The following is a 21,387-nucleotide window of genomic DNA, read 5'->3' as shown; positions in this document are numbered from 1 at the left end:
TTCTCAGGTTTGTCAAAGATCAGATACTTGTAGATATGTGGCATTATTTCTGAGGGCTCTGTTCTGTTCCATTGATCTATATCTCTGTTTTGGTACCAGTACCATGCTGTTTTGGTTACTGTAGCCTTGTAGTATAGTTTGAAGTCAGGTAGTGTGATGCCTCCAGCTTTGTTCTTTTGGCTTAGGATTGACTTGGCGATGCGGGCTCTTTTTTGGTTCCATATGAACTTTAAAGTAGTTTTTTCCAATTCTGTGAAGAAAGTCATTGGTAGCTTGATGGGGATGGCATTGAATCTGTAAATTACCTTGGGAAGGATGGCCATTTTCATGATATTGATTCTTCCTACCCATGAGCATGGAATGTTCTTCCATTTGTTTGTATCCTCTTTTATTTCCTTGAGCAGTGGTTTGTAGCTCTCCTTGAAGAGGTCTTTCACATCCCTTGTAAGTTGGATTCCTAGGTATTTTATTCTCTTTGAAGCAATTGTGAATGGGAGTTCACTCATGATTTGGCTCTCTGTTTGTCTGTTATTGACGTATAAGAATGCTTGTGATTTTTGCACATTGATTTTGTATCCTGACACTTTGCTGAAGTTGCTTATCAGCTTAAGGAGATTTTGGGCTGAGACAATGGGGTTTTCTAGATATACTATCATGTCATCTGCAAACAGGGACAATTTGACTTCCTCTTTTCCTAATTGAATACCCTTGATTTCCTTCTCCTGCCTAATTGCCCTGGCCAGAACTTCCAACACTATGTTGAATAGAAGTGGTGAGAGAGGGTATCCCTGTCTTGTGCCAGTTTTCAAAGGGAATGCTTCCAGTTTTTGCCCATTCAGTATGATATTGGCTGTGGGTTTGTCATAAATAGCTCTTATTATTTTGAGATACGTCCCATCAATTCCTAATTTATTGAGTGTTTTTAGCATGAAGCGTTGTTGAATTTTGTCAAAGGCCTTTTCTGCATCTATTGAGATAATCATGTGGTTTTTGTCTTTGGTTCTGTTTATATGCTGGATTACATTTATTGATTTGCGTATATTGAACCAGCCTTGCATCCCAGGGATGAAGCCCACTTGATCATGGTGGATAAGCTTTTTGATTTGCTGCTGGATTCTGTTTGCCAGTATTTTATTGAGGATTTTTGCATCAATGTTCATCAAGGATATTGGTCTAAAATTCTCTTTTTTTGTTGTGTCTCTGCCAGGCTTTGGAATCAGGATGATGCTGGCCTCATAGAATGAGTTAGGGAGGATTCCCTCTTTTTCTATTGATTGGAATAGTTTCAGAAGGAATGGTACCAGCTCATCCTTGTACCTCTGGTAGAATTCGGCTGTGAACCCGTCTGGTCCTGGACTTTTTTTGGTTGGTAAGCTATTGATTATTGCCACAATTTCAGCTCCTGTTATTGGTCTATTCAGAGATTCAACTTCTTCCTGGTTTAGTCTTGGGAGGGTGTATGTGTTGAGGAAGTTATCCATTTCTTCTAGATTTTCTAGTTTATTTGCATAGAGGTGTTTGTAATATTCTCTGATGGTAGTTTGTATTTCTGTGGGATCGGTGGTGATATCCCCTTTATCATTTTTTATTGCATCTATTTGATTCTTCTCTCTTTTTTTCTTTATTAATCTTGCTAGCGGTCTATCAATTTTGTTGATCCTTTCAAAAAACCAGCTCCTGGATTCATTGATTTTTTGAAGGGTTTTTTGTGTCTTTATTTCCTTCAGTTCTGCTCTGATTTTAGTTATTTCTTGCCTTCTGCTAGCTTTTGAATGTGTTTGCTCTTGCTTTTCTAGTTCTTTTAATTGTGATGTTAGGGTGTCAATTTTGGATCTTTCCTGCTTTCTCTTGTGGGCATTTAGTGCTATAAATTTCCCTCTACACACTGCTTTGAATGTGTCCCAGAGATTCTGGTATGTTGTGTCTTGGTTCTCGTTGGTTTCAAAGAACATCTTTATTTCTGCCTTCATTTCGTTATGTACCCAGTAGTCATTCAGGAGCAGGTTGCTCAGTTTCCATGTAGTTGAGCAGTTTTGAGTGAGATTCTTAATCCTGAGTTCTAGCTTGATTGCACTGTGATCTGAGAGACAGTTTGTTATAATTTCTGTTCTTTTACATTTATTGAGGAGAGCTTTACTTCCAAGTATATGGTCAATTTTGGAATAGGTGTGGTGTGGTGCTGAAAAAAATGTATATTCTGTTGATTTGGGGTGGAGAGTTCTGTAGATGTCTATTAGGTCCGCTTGGTGCAGAGCTGAGTTCAATTCCTGGGTATCCTTGTTGACTTTCTGTCTCGTTGATCTGTCTAATGTTGACAGTGGGGTGTTAAAGTCTCCCATTATTAATGTGTGGGAGTCTAAGTCTCTTTGTAGGTCACTCAGGACTTGCTTTATGAATCTGGGTGCTCCTGTATTGGGTGCATATATATTTAGGATAGTTAGCTCTTCTTGTTGAATTAATCCCTTTACCATTATGTAATGGCCTTCTTTGTCTCTTTTGATCTTTGTTGGTTTAAAGTCTGTTTTATCAGAGACTAGGATTGCAACCCCTGCCTTTTTTTGTTTTCCATTTGCTTGGTAGATCTTCCTCCATCCTTTTATTTTGAGCCTATGTGTGTCTCTGCACGTGAGATGGGTTTCCTGAATACAGCACACTGATGGGTCTTGAGTCTTTATCCAATTTGCCAGTCTGTGTCTTTTAATTGGAGCATTTAGTCCATTCACATTTAAAGTTAATATTGTTATGTGTGAATTTGATCCTGTCATTGTGATGTTAGCTGGATATTTTGCTCGTTAGTTGATGCAGTCTCTTCCTAGTCTCGATGGTCTTTACATTTCGGTATGATTTTGCAGTGGCTGGTACCGGTTGTGCCTTTCCGTGTTTAGCGCTTCCTTCAGGAGCTCTTTTAGGGCAGGCCTGGTGGTGACAAAATCTCTCAGCATTTGCTTGTCTGTAAAGTATTTTATTTCTCCTTCACTTATGAAGCTTAGTTTGGCAGGATATGAAATTCTGGGTTGAAAATTCTTTTCTTTAAGAATGTTGAATATTGGCCCCCACTCTCTTCTGGCTTGTAGGGTTTCTGCCGAGAGATCCGCTGTTAGTCTGATGGGCTTCCCTTTGATGGTAACCCGACCTTTCTCTCTGGCTGCCCTTAACATTTTTTCCTTCATTTCAACTTTGGTGAATCTGACAATTATGTGTCTTGGAGTTGCTCTTCTCAAGGAGTATCTTTGTGGCGTTCTCTGTATTTCCTGAATCTGAATGTTGGCCTGCCTTGCTAGATTGGGGAAGTTCTCCTGGATAATATCCTGCAGAGTGTTTTCCAACTTGTTTCCGTTCTCCCCGTCACTTTCAGGTACACCAATCAGACGTAGATTTGGTCTTTTCACATAGTCCCACATCTCTTGGAGGCTTTGTTCATTTCTTTTTATTCTTTTTTCTCTAAACTTCCCTTCTCGCTTCATTTCATTCATTTCATCTTCCAGGGCTGATACCCTTTCTTCCATTTGATCTCATCGGCTCCTGAGGCTTCTGCATTCTTCACGTAGTTCTCGAGCCTTGGTTTTCAGCTCCATCAGCTCCTTTAAGCACTTCTCTGTATTGGTTATTCTAGTTATACATTCTTCTAAATTTTTTTCAAAGTTTTCAACTTCTTTGCCTTTGGTTTGAATATCCTCCCGTAGCTCGGAGTAATTTGATCGTCTGAAGCCTTCTTCTCTCAGGTCGTCAAAGTCATTCTCCGTCCAGCTTTGTTCCGTTGCTGGTGAGGAACTGCGTTCCTTTGGAGGAGGAGAGGTACTCTGCTTTTTAGAGTTTCCAGTTTTTCTGCTCTGTTGTTTCCCCATCTTTGTGGTTTTATCTACTTTTGGTCTTTGATGATGGTGATGTACAGATGGGTTTTTGGTGTGGTTGTCCTTTCTGTTAGTTTTCCTTCTAACAGACAGAACCCTCAGCTGCAGGTCTGTTGGAGTACCTGGCCGGCCGTGTGAGGTGTCAGTCTGCCCCTGCTGGGGGGTGCCTCCCAGTTAGGCTGCTCGGGGGTCAGGGGTCAGGGACCCACTTGAGGAGGCAGTCTGCCCGTTCTCAGATCTCCAGCTGCGTGCTGGGAGAACCACTGCTCTCCTCACAGCTGTCAGACAGGGACATTTAAGTCTGCAGAGGTTACTGCTGTCTTTTTGTTTGTCTGTGCCCTGCCCCCAGAGGTGGAGCCTACAGAGGCAGGCAGGCCTCCTTGAGCTGTGGTGGGCTCCACCCAGTTCAAGCTTCCAGGCTGCTTTGTTTACCTAAGCGAGCCTGGGCAATGGCGGGCGCCCCTCCCCCAGCCTCGCTGCCGACTTGCTGTTTGATCTCAGACTGCTGTGCTAGCAATCAGCGAGACTCCGTGGGCGTAGGACCCTCTGAGCCAGGTGCGGGCTATACTCTCCTGGGGCACCGTTTCCTAAGCCCGTCGGAAAAGCACAGTATTCGGGTGGGAGTGGCCCGATTTTCCAGGTGCCGTCTGTCACCCCTGGAAGGGGAACTCCCTGACCCCTTGCGCTTCCTGAGTGAGGCAATGCCTCGCCCCTGCTTCGGCTGGCGCACAGTGCGCTCACCCACTGACCTGCGCCCACTGTGTGGCACTCCCTAGTGAGATGAACACGGTACCTCAGATGGAAATGCAGAAATCATCCGTCTTCTGCGTCGCTCGCGCTGGGAGCTGTAGACCGGAGCTGTTCCTATTCAGCCATCTTGGCTCCTCCCCTCTACTGATCTATTTGTTTATCCTTACATCAATACCACACTGTATTAATTACTGTATCTATGTAGTAAATGTTGAAATCAAGTCATATAAGTCTTGCAACTTTGTTCTTTTTAGGTTATTTTGTCTGTTCCAGGTTTTATGTATCTCCAAATAAATTTTAGAATCATCTTGTGAATTTATAACAAAAAAGCAAGTGTTCTAGATTTCAACTGGGATTGGTTTAAACGTGTAAGTTAATTTGGGGAGAACTGACATCTTAATAGTACCAAATATTCTAAACCATAAACATGGTATATCTCTCCATCTATTTCAGTCTGTTTCAATTCTGCTTAACAACATTTCATGGTTTTGGTATAAATATTTTGCATATATTTTGTTAGATTTTTCACTAAGCGTTTTATGTTTTGCGGCAATTAGTATTTTAAAATTTTATTTCCCAATTGTTCATTGCTAATATATAACAATACAATTTTTATATATAGATCTTGCATCCAGCAACCTCTTTAATTCACTTTTTGTAGATTCCTTGGGATTTTCTATGTATACAAACATGTCATCTGCAAGTAAAGACAGTTTTATTCTTCCTTTACAATATATATAATTTTATTTCTTTTAATTGCCTTGTTGCATCAGCTAGAACATTTTGTACAATGTTAAAGAGAATTAGTGAGAGAGAACATCCTTGCCTTTCTCCTATCTTTAGCATGAAAACACTCAATATTTTGCCATTAAGAATGATACTAATTGTAGTTTTGGATTTTTTTTTGTAAAATCTCTTATTATGTAAAAGAAGTTCCCTTTTATTCCTAGTCTGCTGAGGATTTTCTCATGTTTGAGTGTTGAATTTTATCAAATGCTTTTCCCAAAATCATTGAGATAATTATATAGCTTTCTCCTTTATCTATACATAGTGAATTATGTTGGTTGATTTTTGGATGTTAATCCAAACCTGCATTCCTGGAATATACTGCAAACACTTAATTATGATATGCTATTCTTTTATATATTTCTGGATTCAGTTTGCTAATATCATTTGAAATTTTTATGTCTATAATTTGTGAGAGATATTGGCTAATAATTTTCTTGTAACATCCTTGTCATGTTTAGGTATTGTTGTTATTTATAAGGCAAACATGCCTTATAAATGAGTTGGGAAATATTCTCAGGAGTTGGTGTGTAAGTTTTCTCTTATTTCTTCTTTAAAGATTTAGAAGAATTAGACAGTGAAATCATTTGGGAATAAAGTTTCCTTTTTAGTGAAGTTCTTTACTACAGATATGATTTTAAAAATAAATACAGAACGATTCAGATTTTCTATTTTTGTGTAACTGTTTTTGTACTTTTAAAAGAAATTTGACCATTTCATCTAAATTTCTCAATGTACTGGCATTAAGTCATTAAGAGCCAGTAAGCCTGAAGATAGATCAATAGAAAGTATCCAATGTAAAGAATAGAAAAAAAAGATTAAAAAATGGATAGTGCCTCAGGAACCTATAGAACGATATCACACTGTCTAATATATGAGTAATTGGAGTCTCAGAAAAAAAAAAGAAAAGGTAATGACAAAACTTCCAAAACGTGGCTAACGGTACAAATTTACAGATTCACAGAGATCAGCAAACCCCAAGCAGGATAAAAGTGAAGAAGAACACGCTTAGCAATAGCATTGTTAAACTGCTGAAAATCAAAGATAAAGAGATGACCTTGAAAGCATCCAGAGAAAAGTGACACAATACATATAAGTGAAGAACATTTCAAATTTCCACAGATACTTCATCAGAAAAAATGATCAAAAGTTAAGAAAAAAGGAGAGTATCAGAAATGATAACTATCTGGATAAATATAAGAAATTTTTCCTCTTAATTTCTTGAAAACATACATGACAATTTAAAGCAAAAATTATATCATTATTTTGTGGGGTTTATAATTATGTAGATGTAATACATGTAACACTTATAGCATAAAGGTAGGTAAGAGATAAATGGACCCAAATTAACACATTTGGAATTGAAGCAATACATGTTATAACCCAACACAATGGGTTGGTTCTCTATAGAGAAAGGATATGCATAGCACGGCCAGACAGTTATAGGCCCTAAGGGGAGCTGAGCAAAACCCAGGCTTGGGAAGAGAGGGAAGTCATTTAAAGGATTCACTAATACATCTTTGCAACAATGGGAATCTGGTTAAGCCTGTGGTAAAACCTAAGCCTTATACAAAAAGCCCTTGCGGGGGAGGAGCCAAGATGGCCGAATAGGAACAGCTCCAGTCTACAGCTCCCAGCGCGAGCGACGCAGAAGACAGGTGATTTCTGCATTTCCATCTGAGGTACCGTGTTCATCTCACTAGGGAGTGCCAGACAGTGGGCGCAGGTCAGTGGGTGAGCGCACCGTGCGCCAGCCGAAGCAGGGGCGAGGCATTGCCTCACTCGGGAAGCGCAAGGGGTCAGGGAGTTCCCTTTCCAGGGGTGACAGACGGCACCTGGAAAATCGGGCCACTCCCACCCGAATACTGTGCTTTTCCGACGGGCTTAGGAAACGGTGCCCCCAGGAGAGTATAGCCCACACCTGGCTCAGAGGGTCCTACGCCCACGGAGTCTCGCTGATTGCTAGCACAGCAGTCTGAGATCAAACAGCAAGTCGGCAGCGAGGCTGGGGGAGGGGCACCCGCCATTGCCCAGGCTCGCTTAGGTAAACAAAGCAGCCTGGAAGCTTGAACTGGGTGGAGCCCACCACAGCTCAAGGAGGCCTACCTGCCTCTGTAGGCTCCACCTCTGGGGGCAGGGCACAGACAAACAAAAAGACAGCAGTAACCTCTGCAGACTTAAATGTCCCTGTCTGACAGCTTTGAGGAGAGCAGTGGTTCTCCCAGCATGCAGCTGGAGATCTGAGAACGGGCTGACTGCCTCCTCAAGTGGGTCCCTGACCCCTGACCCCCGAGCAGCCTAACTGGGAGGCACCCCCCAGCAGGGGCAGACTGACACCTCACACGGCCGGCCAGGTACTCCAACAGACCTGCAGCTGAGGGTCCTGTCTGTTAGAAGGAAAACTAACAGAAAGGACAACCACACCAAAAACCCATCTGTACATCACCATCATCAAAGACCAAAAGTAGATAAAACCACAAAGATGGGGAAACAACAGAGCAGAAAAACTGGAAACTCTAAAAAGCAGAGTACCTCTCCTCCTCCAAAGAAACGCAGTTCCTCACCAGCAACGGAACAAAGCTGGACGGAGAATGACTTTGACGACCTGAGAGAAGAAGGCTTCAGACGATCAAATTACTCCGAGCTACGGGAGGATATTCAAACCAAAGGCAAAGAAGTTGAAAACTTTGAAAAAAATTTAGAAGAATGTATAACTAGAATAACCAATACAGAGAAGTGCTTAAAGGAGCTGATGGAGCTGAAAACCAAGGCTCGAGAACTACGTGAAGAATGCAGAAGCCTCAGGAGCCGATGAGATCAAATGGAAGAAAGGGTATCAGCCCTGGAAGATGAAATGAATGAAATGAAGCGAGAAGGGAAGTTTAGAGAAAAAAGAATAAAAAGAAACGAGCAAAGCCTCCAAGAGATGTGGGACTATGTGAAAAGACCAAATCTACGTCTGATTGGTGTACCTGAAAGTGACGGGGAGAACGGAAACAAGTTGGAAAACACTCTGCAGGATATTATCCAGGAGAACTTCCCCAATCTAGCAAGGCAGGCCAACATTCAGATTCAGGAAATACAGAGAACGCCACAAAGATACTCCTCGAGAAGAGCAACTCCAAGACACATAATTGTCAGATTCACCAAAGTTGAAATGAAGGAAAAAATGTTAAGGGCAGCCAGAGAGAAAGGTCGGGTTACCATCAAAGGGAAGCCCATCAGACTAACAGCGGATCTCTCGGCAGAAACCCTACAAGCCCGAAGAGAGTGGGGGCCAATATTCAACATTCTTAAAGAAAAGAATTTTCAACCCAGAATTTCATATCCTGCCAAACTAAGCTTCATAAGTGAAGGAGAAATAAAATACTTTACAGACAAGCAAATGCTGAGAGATTTTGTCACCACCAGGCCTGCCCTAAAAGAGCTCCTGAAGGAAGCGCTAAACACGGAAAGGCACAACCGGTACCAGCCACTGCAAAATCATACCGAAATGTAAAGACCATCAAGACTAGGAAGAGACTGCATCAACTAACGAGCAAAATAACCAGCTAACATCACAATGACAGGATCAAATTCACACATAACAATATTAACTTTAAATGTAAATGGACTAAATGCTCCAATTAAAAGACACAGACTGGCAAATTGGATAAAGACTCAAGACCCATCAGTGTGCTGTATTCAGGAAACCCATCTCACGTGCAGAGACACACACAGGCTCAGAATAAAAGGATGGAAGAAGATCTACCAAGCAAATGGAAAACAAAAAAAGGCAGGGGTTGCAATCCTAGTCTCTGATAAAACAGACTTTAAACCAACAAAGATCAAAAGAGACAAAGAAGGCCATTACATAATGGTAAAGGGATTAATTCAACAAGAAGAGCTAACTATCCTAAATATATATGCACCCAATACAGGAGCACCCAGATTCATAAAGCAAGTCCTGAGTGACCTACAAAGAGACTTAGACTCCCACACATTAATAATGGGAGACTTTAACACCCCACTGTCAACATTAGACAGATCAACGAGACAGAAAGTCAACAAGGATACCCAGGAATTGAACTCAGCTCTGCACCAAGCAGACCTAATAGACATCTACAGAACTCTCCACCCCAAATCAACAGAATATACATTTTCTTCAGCACCACACCACACCTATTCCAAAATTGACCACATACTTGGAAGTAAAGCTCTCCTCAATAAATGTAAAAGAACAGAAATTATAACAAACGATCTCTCAGATCACAGTGCAATCAAGCTAGAACTCAGGATTAAGAATCTCCCTCAAAACCACTCAACTACGTGGAAACTGAACAACCTGCTCCTGAATGACTACTGGGTACATAACGAAATGAAGGCAGAAATAAAGATGTTCTTTGAAACCAACGAGAACCAAGACACAACATACCAGAATCTCTGGGAAGCATTCAAAGCAGTGTGTAGAGGGAAATTTATAGCACTAAATGCCCACAAGAGAAAGCAGGAAAGATCCAAAATTGACACCCTAACATCACAATTAAAAGAACTAGAAAAGCAAGAGCAAACACATTCAAAAGCTAGCAGGAGGCAAGAAATAACTGAAATCAGAGCAGAACTGAAGGAAATAGAGACACAAAAAACCCTTCAAAAAATCAATGAATCCAGGAGCTGGTTTTTTAAAAGGATCAACAAAATTGATAGACTGCTAGCAAGATTAATAAAGAAAAAAAGAGAGAAGAATCAAATAGATGCAATAAAAAATGATAAAGGGGATATCACCACCAATCCCACAGAAATACAAACTACCATCAGAGAATATTACAAACACCTCTATGCAAATAAACTAGAAAATCTAGAAGAAATGGATAAATTCCTCAACACATACACCCTCCCAAGACTAAACCAGGAAGAAGTTGAATCTCTGAATAGACCAATAACAGGAGCTGAAATTGTGGCAATAACCAATAGCTTACCAACCAAAAAAAGTCCAGGACCAGATGGGTTCACAGCCGAATTCTACCAGAGGTACAAGGAGGAGCTGGTAACATTCCTTCTGAAACTATTCCAATCAACAGAAAAAGAGGGAATCCTCCCTAACTCATTTTATGAAGCCAGCATCATCCTGATACCAAAGCCTGGCAGAGACACAACAAAAAAAGAGAATTTTAGACCAATATCCTTGATGAACATTGATGCAAAAATCCTCAATAAAATACTGGCAAACCGAATCCAGCAGCACATCAAAAAGCTTATCCACCATGATCAAGTGGGCTTCATCCCTGGGATGCAAGGCTGGTTCAATATATGCAAATCAATAAATGTAATCCAGCATATAAACAGAACCAAAGACAAAAACCACATGATTATCTCAATAGATGCAGAAAAGGCCTTTGACAAAATTCAACAACCCTTCATGCTAAAAACTCTCAATAAATTAGGTATTGATGGGACGTATCTCAAAATAATAAGAGCTATTTATGACAAACCCACAGCCAATATCATACTGAATGGGCAAAAACTGGAAGCATTCCCTTTGAAACTGGCACAAGACAGGGATGCCCTCTCTCACCACTTCTATTCAACATAGTGTTGGAAGTTCTGGCCAGGGCAATTAGGCAAGAGAAGGAAATCAAGGGTATTCAATTAGGAAAAGAGGAAGTCAAATTGTCCCTGTTTGCAGATGACATGATAGTATATCTAGAAAACCCCATTGTCTCAGCCCAAAATCTCCTTAAGCTGATAAGCAACTTCAGCAAAGTCTCAGGATACAAAATCAATGTACAAAAATCACAAGCATTCTTATACATCAATAACAGACAAACAGAGAGCCAAATCATGAGTGAACTCCCATTCACAATTGCTTCAAAGAGAATAAAATACCTAGGAATCCAACTTACAAGGGATGTGAAGGACCTCTTCAAGGAGAACTACAAACCACTGCTCAAGGAAATAAAAGAGGATACAAACAAATGGAAGAACATTCCATGCTCATGGGTAGGAAGAATCAATATCATGAAAATGGCCATCCTTCCCAAGGTAATTTATAGATTCAATGCCATCCCCATCAAGTTACCAATGACTTTCTTCACAGAATTGGAAAAAACTACTTTAAAGTTCATATGGAACCAAAAAAGAGCCCGCATCGCCAAGTCAATCCTAAGCCAAAAGAACAAAGCTGGAGGCATCACACTACCTGACTTCAAACTATACTACAAGGCTACAGTAACCAAAACAGCATGGTACTGGTACCAAAACAGAGATATAGATCAATGGAACAGAACAGAGCCGTCAGAAATAATGCCACATATCTACAAGTATCTGATCTTTGACAAACCTGAGAAAAACAAGAAATGGGGAAAGGATTCCCTATTTAATAAATGGAGCTGGGAAAACTGGCTAGCCATATGTAGAAAGCTGAAACTGGATCCCTTCCTTACACCTTATACAAAAATCAATTCAAGATGGATTAAAGACTTAAATGTTAGACCTAAAACCATAAAAACCCTAGAAGAAAACCTAGGCATTACCATTCAGGACATAGGCATGGGCAAGGACTTCATGTCTAAAACACCAAAAGCAATGGCAACAAAAGCCGAAATTGACAAATGGGATCTAATTAAACTAAACAGCTTCTGCACAGCAAAGGAAACTACCATCAGAGTGAACAGGCAACCTACAAAATGGGAGAAAATTTTTGCAACCTACTCATCTGACAAAGGGCTAATATCCAGAATCTACAATGAACTCCAACAAATTTACAAGAAAAAAACAAACAACCCCATCAAAAAGTGGGCGAAGGACATGAACAGACACTTCTCAAAAGAAGACATTTATGCAGCCAAAAAACACATGAAAAAATGCTCACCATCACTGGCCATCAGAGAAATGCAAATCAAAACCAGAATAAGATACCATCTCACACCACTTAGAATGGCAATCATTAAAAAGTCAGGAAACAACAGGTGCTGGAGAGGATGTGGAGAAATAGGAACACTTTTACACTGTTGGTGGGACTGTAAACTAGTTCAACCATTGTGGAAGTCAGTGTGGCGATTCCTCAGGGATCTAGAACTAGAAATACCATTTGACCCAGCCATCCCATTACTGGGTATATACCCAAAGGACTATAAATCATGCTGCTATAAAGACACACGCACACGTATGTTTATTGCGGCATTATTCACAATAGCAAAGACTTGGAACCAACACAAATGTCCAACAATGATAGACTGGATTAAGAAAATGTGGCACATATACACCATGGAATACTATGCAGCCATAAAAAATGATGAGTTCATGTCCTTTGTAGGGACATGGATGAAATTGGAAATCATCATTCTCAGTAAACTATCGCAAGAACAAAAAACCAAACACCGCATATTCTCACTCATAGGTGGGAATTGAACAATGAGAACACATGGACACAGGAAGGGGAACATCACACTTCGGGGACTGTTGTGGGGTTGGGAGGGGGGAGGGATAACATTGGGAGATATACCTAATGCTAGATGACGAGTTGGTGGGTGCAGCGCACCAGCATGGCACATGTATACATATGTAACTTACCTGCACGTTGCGCACATGTACCATAGAGCCTAAAGTATAATAATAATAATAATAATAATAATAAAAAGAAAAAAATAAATAAAATAAAAAATAAAAAATAAAAAAGCCCTTGTGTGGGAGTAGAAGTAGGGACAAAATATCCCTTTAGAACAAAAGCCTTGTTTATGGGAGCCTATGAATCCAGGCCAGCAACTCACATTGCAAGCAGCATTAGATCAAATAACAGGTCAAGATTCATGTTAGCAAAATTAGTTATTTGTACCTGTATTAGTCTGCTATTGCAGTAGTTATTCAACTATGTTTGAGAGGTCCCCACAATCAACCCCAGGTTCAATGAGTCACTGGGAGGACTCACAGGACTTAACATTTATATTCGTACTCATGGCTATGACTTATTACAGTGCAAGGATGCAAAGCACAACCAGCAAAAGGAAAAGGCACTTCAGGCTAAATCCAAGAGAAACCACGAGCAAGCTTCCAAGTGTCCTCTCCCAGGGGAGTTGCAGAGGATGTGCTTAATTCCCCCTGCAATTGGTTGTGACAGCATGTGTGAAATGTTGCCAACATTGGAAGCCCATTGGAGACTCAGCATCCATGGTCATGTAGGCAGCCTCTGCCTAGCACCTACCAAAATCCCAGACTCCCAGAAGGAAAGTAGGTATTCAGCATAAACCATATTGTTTGCACAAATAGTTTAGACAAAATTAGCTAAGTTCCCAGAAATGAGCCAAGGGTCAACCTTGCAAATAAATAGGTCTTTTGAAGCATAGCAGTTTAGGCCACCTATTAAACTCTTTTCTGCATAACTATACAACAAACAACTGCAAAAATCTCAGCATCTTGTAACAGCAAGTATTTATTTTTCTCAATTAATATCAGTTTGGTTGTGCTAGGCTAAACTTCAAGTATTAGACTGAATTCAGATCTGTTCCACAAATCTCCACAATTCTGGAACCTGTGGCTTTCTGCAGGCATGCTCTTCTCATGGCAGGTGACAGAAATAGAAGAGAGCAAGCTAAATCATGCAAACACTTTTAAGGTCTCTGCTTACATTACACCCTTTTAACGTTCCATCAGCCAGAATAACAGCCAAGACCAACATTAGTAGGGTGAGAAAATAGCCTTCAACAGTTCTACTAGGGAGAACTGCAAAGTCACATGGCAAAGGATATGCATGTACAAATTATTTACAGGAAAGGAATAATTAATTGGAAACAAGAATCCAATCTTCCACAGTACCCTAAGAAACTCACCAAACTCAGAGGGCAAACGAGGTTAGAAGCAGCATATTATCACTTTTGAAAATGAAATTTCTTGGTTTGTTTACTAGTTTATTCCCACACTTATACCCAAAGGAGCCTTGATACAGCCAGGAAAATATATGCAATTTTAGTAATATTCTATATACATTTTTAGTAATATAATAATGAAAGCATTAATGGCTAACATTAATAAGTACTTACCACGTGACAAGAGTGTTACATGCATGATTTCACCTAGCACTTAGTTGGTGAGATTATTATTACTATTTTACAGATGAGAAAATGGAGGCCTAGAGACTTGCCGAACATCATAAAGCTTGTAAGTGGTGAAGCCAGAACCTGAATCCAGGCAGCCTAGATCCGAAGTTATACTTTTAACTATTATGATATTTTAAGGGCTTGGGTACATATGCCATATTGCAATGCTTCAATACTGGGATAAGAAAATGTGCCACAATTATGCAAGTGCCATCACATTTTCATATGATAGTCAGTTCTCATGGACTCAGAAAGCAAAAATGTAATTTTCAGGAAAAGAAAATTTTTATCCCACTCACTAAAATATCATGAAAATTTAAGTTTTTCCTCACAGAAACATTATCAACATATCAAAGTATTAAATTTCAATGTTATTTAAATGTCAACATTTCTTGTCTTTGAAAAAATGTTTTATGAACACATATCGTTTATCAAAATAATTTTTCAAAGTTTCTAAACTACCATGCCTTTCTACTTTCTAGCCTAGATAAAGCAACTTCTACATGTACTATTTCCTACAATACTATAACAACTAGGTTTTCAGTCAAGGAAAAATTATCACAAAAGAAAATAACGACAAAAATCTATTTTCTTTTCTTTTTTCTTTTTTTCTTTTTTTTTGGAGACAGAGTCTCATTTCGTTGCCCAGGCTGGAGTGCAGTGGCGTGATCTTGGCTAACTGCAACCTCCGCCTCCTGGGTTCAAGCGATTCTCCTGCCTCAGCCTCCCAAGTAGTTGGGATTATAGGCGAGTGCCACCGTGCCCAGCTAATTTTTGTATTTTTAGTAGAGACAGGGTTTCGCCATGTTGTCCAGGCTGGTCTCGAACTCCTGACCTCAGGTGATCCACCCATCTGGGCCTCCCAAAGTGCTGGGATTACATGTGTGAACCACCGTGCCTGGCCTGAAAATCTTCTATTTTCATTAAACAAATTCATTCAAGACTGTGTTAAATAAACAATTTTATAACTAGGAGGTTTCTCCATTACAAAGCAAGAATTCCATAATGCAAATATACTTGTATTGCATCTAGAGATTCCAGTCCCTTCCTCCATGGTTATGGGGAGGTACACTTTAATTATGGACATTCATTTCTCTCCAATTGTTTTCTGAGCTTATGAATAATGAAAGCATATACCATTTATCAGGAATCCTTAAGGACCTAATGTTAAAAGGCACACTACTGCAAAGCAGTGGTCTGCCAAGTGTCTCATCGGAAGACGAGCAAATGCTATTGCGGGAGTGAAAGTCGAGTCTATCCAGTAAAGCTGATAAAGACTTTGTCTTAGAGAATTCAGAGGATTACCAACAGCACAAAACATTATCTAGATGTCCTCGGCATGTGAGAAACAAGATATACATGAGAGAACATTACTGTCCTCAGAATGCCATAACCAAAAGTGGAAATGAACAAAAGGACATTGCCAAGTGCCAACTATTTGAAAACAAATCTGAAACAAGTGTAGTGTGATATCTTAGTTCAAATATGAACAATGAGGAGATGCAGACTGCACTTTCCCGTAATGTCCGAGGCATTTGGAACTAAGGGACCATTATTTAGGGAAGGAGGAAGGTGCTGAGTTCAAGTGCTTTTGCTTTTGTTTTTGTTTTTAACACATCCTCACTAACCCTCTCTGCTAGTTTTCCAAGAGCTCTGCCATTGTTTCGAAAGGTGTGATTACCCTGGCTTTTGAGAAATTCCCAAACCTAAGCATGGGAAAGTTCCTTAGAGGACATCAAGGGAAGACAAGCTCCTACCCACCTTGCAAGAATTAACTGTTATGACATTTATAACAAGTAGCCTTCCAGAATTGAGAATCACATCGTAAGTTTCATTAATTTGTGACTTGCAGCAGTGGCTGGAGGAGTGGGAGGGGAAAAGTGTGACACGGCAATGGAAAAGGGGATGGAAGACATTTGGTTCACAAGCATATTTTATGTTAGATGCAGTGACAAATACAACTCAAGGCCATAAAACGTGTGTATAATTGTACATATGTGAGTATATGTAGATGTATGTATGTATGTGTAAGAACATGTGAGTATATGTGTATACATGTATATGTGTATGTGTGTGCATAAGTATGTATATGTGTATAAAATGCCAAGTCAGCCAATAAAAATCTTCAAACTATGTTCAATAAGAAATGCAAACATGGAATTTTATGATATTATTTTTAAGGAGAATATAAAATACACTCAAGAGCTAAGCATCGTAGGAGTTGTTAACACACTAGAGAGGAAAAAGAATTCAATGAGCTTATGTCTACATTATGGTAAAAATATTATAATCTCAAAATATCTAAATCATTATGTTATGCTTATTATCTAACATTTGCTATAAAGTAATGAAGAAGTTCTCAACCACTAAATCAAAATCAATGAATAGATCATGTTACCACGTCCCTTTCTGTAAGTTACTGAGAGGATTCTTGGCATGGAGGGGTGTAGGCCAGCAATGCTGCACCTCCCTGAGTCTGATCCAGGATTTACCCTGGCAGTCCCTCTCTGCACTCTGCCTAATTCTGATTTCTAGAATCAGAAACAAGTGACTCCTCACGAGAAGTCTGGCTACCCTGAGGTGAACACAGTCCCTGCTGGCAGGATGCTCAATTATTAAATAATAGTTCAGATACGTTAATCAGATTTCAAGACAGGAAGGAGAACAAACACATACAGAGAAATTTTCTGCAAATTCAGAAACAAACAAGGAAGCATGGAAGGGGACCTTTGGGTAACTTTGTCAGGATATCCAGTTAACAGATCACAATCTAGAACTAATCAAAATGTTATTCAATTCTTTTCATTAAAAAGAATAAAACTGCATTCAGAACTAACAAGGTAAAATAATAAACCTATATAAAAAGTTTTTGCTACCATAAATTCAGACAAAAATAACTGAATAATTATCATTTTCTAAGTAATACATAGACCCATTCCAAATTCTATAGTCTGGTAGAGTACAAAAATTATTAATTTTGATTCTTGGGCCAAATTTGGCATGCCATCTGTTTTGGGGGAAAAAATAGTTGAGTTGGAACATGGCCACACTCATTCATTTGTTGTCTATGGTTGTTTTCATGCTACAACGTCAGAGATGAGTAGTTGTGACAAAGACTACTATGGCCCACAAAGCCTAAAATATTACTGTTTGTTCCCTTACAGAAAAAGTTTGCAGACACCTGCCCTACATAATCACCAACCTTAAAATATACATGTAGGCCACATCGCTAAATCATGCTAGCCTTATAAGGCAGAAAGAACTTTACTTGCTATATAATGCTCGGCCTTTGTTACAAACTAACAACAAAAAGACAGATTTGCAAAAAAATGTTCCAGGTGCGGTGAGGGTATTTTACACTTGGGAGAAATGCAGCAATGATTCTTCCTACCTGTTTTTCCTCCTCTTCATCTGAAGTGTAATTGGCATCACGGACATTTCCCCAGGGTTGGTAACTTTTCAACTTTTCTTCAGTGGACAGATTATTCTTCTCTTCTGTTGTGTTTTCCTCATCACTTTCTGGGTTATTTTTCCATTCCTTCATCATCTCTAATACATTGGTTGGTCTCACCGAAGAAAGTTTATTGCCCTAATATTAACAATCAATTTTTGGTGTTATAAACAACTTAGATAATTGAGACGATACCTACATCATTTAGCAAGACAGTCTCCCAAATTCAGTAATAGTCACATGGAAAAGATTATAATGCTGAATAAATATGAAAACTTCTGATGACCACTGGAGTACAATTCCTGTACTGACATGGCTCACATCCCTTGCATGATATCACGTGTAATATGTCCAAGTTAACGGGGAAATATTCAGGCTTGAAAGAACAATGCAGCATGCTTGTGCAAAGAACACTACACAGGGCAATTTCCTGGAACCCAAATACCCCTATAGCTGTTCTTAGAAAATTGAGAGGGAGGTTGAAAGAACTAAAGAAGTTGCCCAAACGCCAGTGGGTCCAGTGCTAAGGATAAGTCTATACAACATCCAAATATCTAGGCAAAAAAAAAAAAAAAAAAATCTAAATTCAGTCAATTAGTCAAGCACTATGTCTAAGAATATAGATATTTAATTTGAAATCCCTTACCTGTCTGGAAGATTTAAATATAATGTGGTCATTTGATTATAAATGACTTGGTACAGTGTTCTTATCCCAGCATATGACTATACCATACCAAAACTGACCATTTTATATTAATTGTATTTTCCCAAATATAATACTTCATGTAATGTGCCAAGAAATATATGAATGCAAGCTCAAATAGCTCCTGCTTGATTAGGTGTGTCTTAAATATTTTCGTTCTTACCTCATACTGTTAGAAAAAATTTAGACAAAAAAATAGATCATATTTAGATTAAAATGAGAAGTTCAGGTGTGGGCATGGCTATGAAGTGATTCTAAATTACCCTGGTATATGGATGTATTGAAATGTTTAGCTTCAGTGACACAGAAAACTATGAGACAGGATACTTTATGGGTACCCATCTGAATACACTGTTGAGGACTTGCTGAGTTTAATGTATTTGTGGCTAAAGACATAAGACAACACTAAATATGGAATGCTAATAACTAAATGAGGATCACTATGCAATTAATTCTCTGTGGTTCTTCTCTGTCCCCTTGTTTTAAGAAGCTCAGTACTCCTACCACATTCATAACATCCCATTACACCTTACACTGGTTTTGCACTTGTTTGTCCCTTACCTACTTACTCCTAGAATGCCCTTGCCATTTCTTCCTGCCAGACCATAGCAAGAGCCTACCTTTCCTTGAAAGTTCAATTTCAGATTCATTTCTGTCAGATATTCCAGAACTCCCAACTATGTAGTCAACTCAAGTGAAAACAGACAGTGGCTCAGCGACAGTAACCATTAAAGAGCTGAAATCAAGTAGAATGGTAGATAGTCTCAGAGCGCTCATCTGGACGGGTTCTGCTCTCCAGGGCTCTGCTTGGTCCCTATGATCCATCTCTCCTCTCTTACAACTTCTTGGCTTCATCCTGACCTCTAACTTAATTTTCATAAAATCAGTGACCAGGGTCCTGAAATGCAAGTACACACAACTTTGCCTCAACTTGATACTTTCACTAGCAGAAAGTGACAATCTGACACATCTAAGTCTGCAATATCAGTTCTCAGTGGCTCCTCCCTGACAAGCCCTCCCCAGGTTAAGTCTTTGGAAACTGTGGTGGTCACTAATGCTACTCGCTCAGCATTTCTTTCTTCTAGGCTCATGGTAGAGTTTCACTTCTCTATCCACTTTGGGACATGACCATGTGCCTTACTTTGGCCAGTGATTCATGATTGGAAATGGTATATATCACTTCTGGGTGAAAACTTTAAGAGATAGTATGCAATTCATCATGTTTCCAATTCCTGAACTGGTAATTACAGAAGCATAGAGATGAAGTCTCCCTCAGCCTGGGTTCCTGAGTAAGGACAAAGTGAAACAGAACCTCCTCCTCTCCTCCCAGGCAATTGGCCATGGAAGGTACTAAGAGCACTGAGATTTAGGTGTCATTTGTTATCACAGCATAATCTAGCTTACCTTGATATAGATACCAAAGCAAACATTTACATTCTGTAAATCACCTCTAAGAAGCCTTAAAAAGAGTGACTTTATTGTAAAACCATCGTGTTCAACAAAATTAAAATTATAATTACTACAGAACTCATATGCAACCAATATGATGTGACAGCTCATTTATTTAGGCAGTTCTTGCACTGCACAGTCCTCATATGCCTGAATTTCAGTTATAATTTACCTAAACAGCATTAGTCCCCCAAGAGCAGAGTTTAAATTTCAGTCAACATGGTATATGAATTATAACTGCATAAAGTTCAAACTGCCCTGCTAGCTCTTCAGTCCACAAAGCAAACAAACGCATATCATGATCAGTGACCAATTTTGTCACTTCTCTCAAAGGCTGTTGGTGATTAGACATTGGGCATCTGTTAGTCAGTTCACACATAGACAGCAAAGTGTGTATTTGTGTTGCCTCCTTTTCTCCCAGGGAATTAGCCAACAAAGATGAAAGTGCGGCAAAGAAAATAAAAGTGATAATGCTGAAAGTGAAAACTGAATAAAATACGAATGGAGTAACAGAAGAAACTGCTGACTGGGAATGCTGACACTACCACCGTTCAACAGAGTATTTGCCAAGGCATAAAAAAGATGCTCCCTCTGTCTTATAAGTTATATGGTAAGAAGAAGGTAAGCACTATTTAAATGAATCTTAAGTATTTTATTTAAAAAGACACTTTAATTCTCAGTATTTCTAACATTCTAAATTACAGTGTACTAAATGAACATCAGTTTTACTTTTGTCTCATTTCCCTACATATTTATAACCAACAGAGAGTTATTAATATTTTGACAAAAATGTAAAGAGCATGAAACAATTGTAACTTTTCACATTGATTATTGAGATCATTTTTTCACAGTTTCAACCTGCTCTGCTATTTTACTGTCCTACACTACTGTACAAAGCAAGGATTGCCTACATTATTTTGAATCTGCATCTCTAGCAATCTTTCAAATGCCTGGTTCACATACACATACACCCAAGAGCTTGGTAGCTGATATTCTACATGTCTAAAGGAGAGTGCCTTAGTACTTGAAGAAATGACCCTACTTCTCATTCTATAGAGACTGTGGAGAAAAGAAAAGGATCCAGAATAAGAGTATTATCCTATTTCTTATGTGGAAATTTTTAGCTCTTTGCCTCCTATACTCACTTGAGATATCAAGCCTGGACTAGGTGGTATAGAGTCCAGGCTTTGCCTGTTGTCTAAAGTCCATCTGATAACTTACTATACCACCTACTTCTTGCTTGCTAGCAGTTGAAGGATAAATTGTATCAGATACTTGGACTAACCAATAATAAGTGGTCCACAACAATGTATCATGAGCCTTCTA

At 39.3% G+C, this 21,387-nt stretch overlaps 1 protein-coding gene across 21 annotated transcripts in view; it reads right to left on the bottom strand.

Moving 5' to 3' along the window:
• The window catches only part of STK33 (serine/threonine kinase 33), a 224,258-nt gene that overhangs the window by 32,302 nt on the left and 170,569 nt on the right, over positions 1–21,387 (bottom strand). For all 21 annotated transcript variants that reach the window (XM_054524735.1, XM_054524731.1, XM_024255223.2 and 18 more), the window contains one exon: positions 17,850–18,047. In XM_054524735.1, the coding sequence (XP_054380710.1) occupies positions 17,850–18,047 (198 nt within the window). The remainder of the gene's footprint in view (positions 1–17,849; positions 18,048–21,387) is intronic.

Source organism: Pongo abelii, chromosome 9 (genome assembly GCF_028885655.2).
Source record: "Pongo abelii isolate AG06213 chromosome 9, NHGRI_mPonAbe1-v2.0_pri, whole genome shotgun sequence".
Taxonomy (NCBI): Eukaryota; Metazoa; Chordata; class Mammalia; order Primates; family Hominidae; genus Pongo; species Pongo abelii.
The sequence above is the reverse complement of the archived record's forward strand: the minus strand, read 5'-3'. Positions and strand labels throughout refer to the sequence as shown.